Source organism: Phyllostomus hastatus, unplaced genomic scaffold (genome assembly GCF_019186645.2).
Source record: "Phyllostomus hastatus isolate PE091 unplaced genomic scaffold, TTU_PhHast_1.1 phas_contig_304, whole genome shotgun sequence".
NCBI lineage: Eukaryota > Metazoa > Chordata > Mammalia > Chiroptera > Phyllostomidae > Phyllostomus > Phyllostomus hastatus.
The window spans coordinates 1511571-1519991 of NW_025333845.1; the positions used below are offsets into that span (position 1 = coordinate 1511571).

Genomic DNA, 8421 nt, shown 5'->3' on the forward strand with positions numbered 1-8421 from the left:
GGTTAGCAGGACATCAATGTAACCTGGCAACCAATGAAAGTGGACTAGAGTGCACATGCATGAACAATGACCATTTCACTGTACTAGGCAGTAGGGGCAGTAGACGCTATTGAGTGAGCATGTGTACTGCGTGGTCATCACATACAAAATGACTGAGCAAGCAGAGCAATGAATTTGCATCAAAGTTTGCGTTGAGCTTGAAAATTCTTCCAAAGAGTCTATTGGGATGATTCAGAAGGCCACAGCCAAGGGCACCCCATGATTAGCAGCTTCATCATGACAACACACCTGCTCATGAATCATATCTCATGCAGAGTTTTTTGCCAAAACATCAAATCACCCAGGTGACTCAGCCCCCCTACAGCCCAAATTTGGTGCCCTGTGACTTTTGGCTTTTCCCAAAACTAAAATCACCTTTGAAAGGGAAAAGATTTCAGAATATCAATGAGATTCCCGAAAATACAACAGGGCAGCTGATGGCAATTGGGAGAATTATGTGAGGCCTCAAGATGCCTATTTTGAAGGGCACTGAGGCATCATTGTCCTATGTACAATGTTTCTTGTATCATCATCAATAAATGTCTCCATTTTTCATAGTACATGGTGGAGTACATAGCACTTTCTGGACAAGCCTCATATATTGCAGAGGGGGAAAAAGAGCAGAGATTCACACAAGAGAAAGGACACCTCTTCGTAAGCCTTTAACAAGTCTGAGATGACCATCTAATTGTGGTTCCCATGGGACTGGGGACTGAGAATCTCTTTTCCCTGAGCTGAGCTGGATCCACTTCTGAGATCACTGGGGGCCTTTTGGAGCTGTGATGAAAAGACACCAAACCTTGATGCACATGGGAAAAACAATTAGAGAGAGCCTCCTGGAGGTCCTGGAAAGTGGCAGAGGAGGATCAGGGCAACCCCAGGCTCCAGTCTGTGCAACAGCCCAGACCCCAGGGGACAGGAGAAGATGTACTTTCAGCAACAATGGCATAAAAAGAGGTGTAGCCAAGAGGGTTGAAGCAGCTACAGAAGGCAGTGCCATTTGGAGAGGTTCTTTCCAGGACCTCCTAGCAGGGCTTACCAGGGGCCAAGGTGAGTGGAGGAGGCAGTTTCCTTGCTCTGTGTTCATGGCTCTCAGTTCTGGTGTTCTCCTGTAATCTGAGCTTTCTCAGTCAGCTTCCTTAGTTCAATCCTTCCAACACTGGCCCTCTTTTCCCTAAAGATCTTCACCTGTACAAAGCAGAGGCCTGAGTTCTGGAGAACAAGTAGAAAAATGAGACAGAACTCCCCTCTGGTCATGTTAGAAAGAACAAAAGTTCTAGCAGAGGAAAAAGCAACCACCATAGAGCCCAAGGCAGGGGAGGCAAGTGGGCTGACAGACTGGTGGGAACAGGATGTCCTCCCACTTAAATCATAGATCCAAGATCCTGAGGAGAGAGAGGGATGGAAGTCACTTATTTCTGATTCAAAAATAAAATCAAAAACCAAAACTCAAGAATCAAACCACCAAAAGTAATAAAGACTATTTATCCAAAAAGCATTATTTAGCACCCCACACTGGGGGTGAGCTCCAGAGGCATTCTACTTAAAGTCCAAGCCAAACAGGTATGCTGACTATCAGTGCTTCTTTATATTGTTGAGGAAATTATAGACATTGTAATAAGATGCAAAATAAAAATGAAAGCTCACACTATTCCAAGTTCTCTGAAATATAGGTAATACATTTGTCTAAAAAAAAAATTCTAGGAATTTACTGAAAACCTATTAGCTTTGCAATGCAATAGTGTAAAGTAGCTATATTTTGTGGAATTTTTTAATAAAACAATAATCATTACAAGGTTTCTGTAAGTAATAATACCCAATTAGGAAATATAATAAGATGAAACAGTAATATTACTGGAAAAAATTTCCAAATAATATCTAGGACAGAAAGGTCACACCTTTTTAAATGAAAAGATTGAGGGGGATAAAATTATTTCCTCCTCAATTAATTTCTTTTACTTTTATACTAAAAAATATCACAACCAGCTTTGTTATTTAAAAATTTATTTGACATTATTAGAAAGACTCTTCCTTATCATGTGTAAATAGACTAATTCAACTGGTACTGGAACTAAAAAGAAAGGATACTGTCCAGTTTGGTAATAATCCTTGAATATATGTCTGAATTTAATATTTGACAAAAAAAGCATTTTATAAAGTAATGGGTAAGAGAAGCCTTCTTTATTCAATGAAGTAATGGTACAATGATTTAGCTATTTGTGAGTGATATTAATTTAGGGATTTTCAGTCCACGTCAAATCTCAACTGACTACAAATTAATTATAAAATAAATGTTTGTAAAGAAAATGCAAGCAAATTCTCATTAAAATATGGGGTTTGTATTATTTAAAGCTTAAAATCATGAAATAATTAATTTTAAAATTTATGAATACATAAAAGTTTAAGTGTATGCTATATGGAATTTTTTCAATGTATCCTGATTTTTTTAAACCTTTTTATTGTTGTTCAAGTACAGCTGACTCCATTTTCCCCTCACCACTGCCCCCAACCCCAGCCATCCGTGCTTCCCACTCTTGATTCTATCCCCCTTTGGTTTTGCCCAAGTGTCCTTTATATTCCTGAAAACCCTTCCCCCTTTTCCCGAGAGCAGAAAGTTCAGGAGATCAAGGAGACTGCACCATATGTGGAATTTTTGAATCAACCAATGAATAAATGAATGGAATAAGTCAGTGTTTCTCTCTCTTTTTTGCTCCCTCTCTCTCTCAAAATCAATAAGTAAAAAATTTTTAAAGGTAGATTTTAACAGAAAATGCATAGGAGGATATATTTTCAAAAATTCAATAGAGATAGTATTTTAAAGATATGTTGAAAATCATTCAAAGTAATCAGATATGCTGCCAGACTCCATGCTAAGCACTTGAAAAACATTATTTCATTTAATACTACAAATGAGTTGCACATAAAGCTAAAAGAAAAGATTGGCTATGTATACAATGGGAAAAAAAACAACCTCTGAAAATGTCAAAGATCACTAAATGAAGGGACAGGTGAACTAAAACTAAAATTTCAATTTTTACTTATTCCATTAATAAAGGTTTTTAAATTAAAATTTTCAGTTATGGTTGGGTGTGATGAAATAGACACACTCATGAACAAATTCTGGGTGTGTAAAGTACTACAATGTATCTATGAAGCAACCTTCCAGTGTACAGCAGGAGCATTAAAAGTGCACTACTGTCGTACAGGACCAGAAATGCCTCTTGCAAAGAAAATTTGGCAGTATCAGTCAAAATAATTTTTTCCCATTACGCCAGGAATTCACTTCTTGGAAATTATCCTATGTATAAATTTACACATATACTTACAGATATATGAGCAAGCACATTTTAATAATTTTATTTTCAATGGCAAAATACTGGAAATACCAATGTTCGTCAAAAGCTCTCATGAAAATATCAGACATTCATATGGTAGAAAACCATGCAACTTCACAACAATGAGGTGTATCTATATGGTGATATGAAGCAGTCTCCAAGAAAACTAAGCAGAAAAAGAAGTCAAGGAAACAAAGGATAACAAAGTTCTAATTAGTATGATTAGATTTGTTTTGTCTTTTATGGGAAAATAGTTAATACATATATTTTTGTCCATGAAAAAACTATCTCTGGAAGGATTCTCAAGAAATTATTACTGACTGCCTATGGAGAAAAGAAAAGAATTTGAGAATCCTAAGAGTGGGTTTAATGTTTTTATTATGTTTATGTTTTAACATGCATATATATAACACTCAGAATATCAAAATACTGTTAAAATTAATATGTTAAGATGGCTATGTTCTTTGTATGTGTCACTTTTGTTTATTTCTGAAATTCCACTCTAAGGAAATAATCTGAAAATAAAATATTGGTTAGTAATTTATGAAATGGTCAAATATAGGAATATAAGGTGGTCATTAAAATTAAGAACCTACATTGCTTTAATGGCGCTGAAATGTGGTTCATTTGTATTCATGCAGTAATTTTTTACTGAGCACCTATGTTGTCTTAGAACATACTGCTGAAAGACAAAGACAAGATACAAAATTATCTCCATATGATGTAAACTGCTTAAACAGAAAACAGAAAAGAGGAATTGAGTAAACCAAATATTAATATTTGTTATCTGTTGGTGATAAGATTATCGTTGATGTATTTGGACAGGCTCATTAGACATGCTAGTGGTGATGACAATTTGCTATTCAAACCTCTCTATTTACAACTAGTTTTGGCTTTCTTTATTGTTACTCTGTGGAATATCTCCAAGAGCCAAAAAAAAAAGTGATGTTAATTCACAATTAAATAAACTGGGTCATTATTGGAAGTCTCTAATTGAGACCCTTAGCTGAACTTTCAAATGCAACCCCTTTCCTATTCCAGTTTCATGGACAGACACTGAGAACAGGGCACTGGTGCCATGGATACCTCCACCAATCTTACCAACAGTTCCAGTCTCCAGATTTCCCTGTTCATCTTGATGGGGCTCCCAGGCATTCATGAGTGGCAGCACTGGCTCTCCCTGCCCCTGGCTCTGCTCTATCTTTTAGCTCTTGCTGCCAATATCCTCATCTTGATCACTATCCAACATGAGTCCACACTCCATGAGCCCATGTACCATCTCCTGAGCATATTGGCAGTTGTGGACATTGGCTTGGCCAGCACTATTATGCCCAAGATTATAGCCATCTTCTGGTTTGATGCCAAGGCCATCAGCCTCCCTGAATGTTTTGTTCAGATGTATGTCATCCACTGCTTCATTTGCATGGAGTCTGGTATCTTCCTCTGCATGGCAGTGGACAGATACATAGCCATCTGTCACCCACTGCGATATCCCACCATAGTCACTGAAGCTTTTATGGTTAGAGTCATAGGATTCATGGTGCTCAGAAATTGCCTGTTCACCATCCCAGTGCCTGTACTGGCTGCCCAAAGGCTCTACTGCTCCAAGAATGAAATTGACCACTGCCTGTGTTCTAACTTGGGTGTTATCAGCCTGGCTTGTGATGACATCACTGTGAACAAATTCTACCAACTGATGTTAGCTTGGATCCTGGTTGGGAGTGATATGGCTCTGGTTTTTTCTTCCTATGCCCTAATCCTTCACACTGTACTGAGGCTGAACTCAGCAGAAGCAATGTCCAAGGCTCTGAGCACCTGCAGCTCACACCTCATCCTCATCCTCTTCTTCTATACAGGTATTATTGTGCTGTCTGTTACACACCTTGTAGAGAAAAAGATTCCCCTTATCCCTGTACTCCTTAATGTGCTACACAATGTCATTCCCCCTGCTCTCAACCCCATGGTTTATGCCCTCAGGATGCATGAGCTCAGACGGGGCTTCCAGAGGCTGCTTGAATGGGTGAAGATGTGTCCACAAAGTAACCTCACCTTTAGGACACCATACGGGTGTTAGGAACAAAGAGGTTGTAGCTCTGAACAAGCCTGGATGGTAAAAATGAGGAAAAATGGCCAATAACATCAGGAAACCTTTCAGCCTCACTAATCAAAATAGGCATATGAAAATTATGATGCAATTTTCTATCACTGGAAATAACAGTAAAATGTGAACATTTCTAGAGCATTGTCTCCACTCGGGGATTGACACACTTATACTAATTCATAGCTAATTCATTTAACTGTGTAGTAAAGTTTTCTTCTTAGGGAAAGAAGAAAATGGTCTTAGAAAATGCCCTTAGAAAGTAGCTGTAATTATTTCAAAGTAAATTAAATTTTAACATTTGTACATGTAACAAAAATGCATACTTCTGAAAACAAGGGCCCTGAAACACATTCATGTTGTATCTTCCCTGACCTCATTACGCAACTTTGCCCTTAATATGCATAGATACTTAATAAACATTTAATTCATGATACAGTCTGTCAGGAGGCACAGGTCTGCTGAATACTATATGTCACGGGAAGTATCCTGGACCATGGTCTGGAGAATGACCTCAGGAAGTTTGCATGTGATTTCACCTTGGAGAACAAACTCTTAGAAGCAGCACTAGGACAGAAGCAATGTCAGAAACCATAAGCTCATACAGAGCTGGTGGGAATGTAAATGGGCTGCTGTTTTAAAAAAACAGTCTGGTAGCTTCACAAGTGGTTGAACAAGAGTTACCATGTAACCCAGCAATTCCATTCTTAGGTACCTACTAAGATAAATTGAAAACATATGTTCACACAAAATTTTGTACATGAATGTTCATAGAGACATCATAATAGCCAAAAACTGAAAACAACCCATATGTGTATCACCTGATAGGTGGATAAACAAAATGTGATATATCCACACAATGGAATAGTATCTAGGGAGAAAAAGTAAAAAAGTACTGACACATGCTACAACATGGATGAACCTTGAAAATATTATGCTAACTGAAAGAAGCCAGACAGAAAAAGAGACATATTTTATGGTTCTATCTATATGAAATGTCCAAAATAAGCAAATCCATGAGGACTGAAAGCAAGTAAGTGATTGCCATGGGCTAAGGGAAGGAAACATGGGAACAACTACTTAAAGGCTTCAGGGGTTTTTGAGGGTGTTGAAAATTTCTCTAATTAGAAGTGATAGCTGCACAACATTGTGCATGTATTGGAAGCTACTGAATTAAACACTTCATAATGGTTAAAATGCTGAATAGTATGTTATGTAAATTTTATCTTAATTTTTTAAAGCCAAAGTTTCATCTTGAAATGTCTCTCCAGTCTTTTCTACTAAAAAAAATTAGCATCATTCCAGTGATAAAGGTATTTAAAAGGTCCAGATCCACTTTCACAGAGCAAGCCAAAAAGTATGTGTTTATAACTTAGTCACAAAAAGTTGACTGCCAGCATGGTATACACCTTGGATTAGTCAATTTCCATATACACCTTTTTATGCTTATTCCAATTCCCATACAACAATAAAACATCTTGACAATTCTATTTTGAAAGATACAGCTATCCTTCACACAAAGCTTTCTCACCTTTTTCCCAAAATAACCAAGATGCACAGACCAACAGTCACTATAAGCAATGCCACCTATATATTACTTATTCCTCAAATTGAGTCATAGTCACACTGAATATGTTTTTGCTTAAAGACTAAACTGTAAAGTTAATTTCTAATAACATATATAAAATAAAAATGTAAATGAGAGAAAAGAAGATGGTTAGCATATAGAAATAAAAGTTTGTGCATAAAAAGCAAATAGAAAGTATTCAAAGCTACTACACTTCTAATTCTTATAGTTGTTCACATCATAATTGATACATATTATATTTCTCCCAACTCTGCCCACACTTGGTAGAGTAACTAAAATTTTTATTCCTTAATGATCTGAATTCCTAGTCATCCTACTAAAGATTTAGCATCTTTGATCATTAGTATATTTTTCTATTAACCTATTCTATTGAGCATGGAAGGACAAGAAGGTACCTCAGAGAATGCCCTGGGTTTCCCAAACAGTCTACTTGTCTCCACAGTATAGAAGCAACCTAATTTCCATTTTGGCAGTTCAAATTCATTACTCCAGATAATTGATCAATCTCTTCTCTTCTTTGGATTCATGGTAAAATACAGTAAAGTTGGCCCCTTGATATGAAGGTACATAAACACAGGTTCCAAATTCATATCTTTTCTACTCTATCCTCTGATGATATTTGAAACATTTCCTTTCCATTACATAAAAAGCAAACTGAAATTCAGAATATGTGCCTATCACAGTCAGGGCTCATCAATACCTTCCTGGGGCCAATAAAATCCACTTGCTAGCTTCATCTCAGTCTAGAAAGTGGCCCAAAATGATCTTAACTTACTGGATGTCCCTTTTGACAAAGAACAATTTTGGATTTCAGAGGGAGTCAGTGGATTAGACTGACTACTTATCCATCTATTTATTTACTTATTGCCTGTCAGAGCATCACTAGAATAACCTCATGGCCACTCATCTCACATACTCAGGAAGAATCCTCCAAAAAGTGGGTTAGAGCATTTATCTGTTGATTCTATTCTACTTCTGAATTCAGAAGAGGGTTTATCTGACAAGCAGCAATATGCCCCTCATTAAATTCTTCTTTTCTAAAGTCATAATGTTTCATAATCTTGCATACCATAATGAGATTGCTTTTATTATTGTCATACTCGTTAGACTATATCACCAGTCCATTCAAATCATATATGTAATTCAGCCACTATGATTAAGTTCATCTAATGCCTTGAAGCAGATTCACCCATTGAGCAGATTCACCCTTCCTTTTGGCAAGTTGATTGGTGAAAACTATCACAGAGAACAGACTTTCTCAGAGCAGATGACATTGTATTAGATATGGTAATTTTAGGTATTTATATATTTTTCTGAAATACCTTGTGATTTCAGCTGTAGAGAATAAGCCTACCTGAGAA

The 8421-nt window shown here is 36.9% G+C and overlaps 1 protein-coding gene across 1 annotated transcript; it reads left to right on the top strand.

Moving 5' to 3' along the window:
• The first annotated feature begins 4452 nt into the window (after positions 1-4452).
• On the top strand, positions 4453-5417 carry LOC123819321 (olfactory receptor 56B4-like). Its single transcript, XM_045839630.1, is given in 2 exon segments — positions 4453-5386; positions 5389-5417. Coding segments are annotated over 2 exon segments (963 nt in total).
• The last annotated feature ends 3004 nt before the right edge of the window (positions 5418-8421 follow it).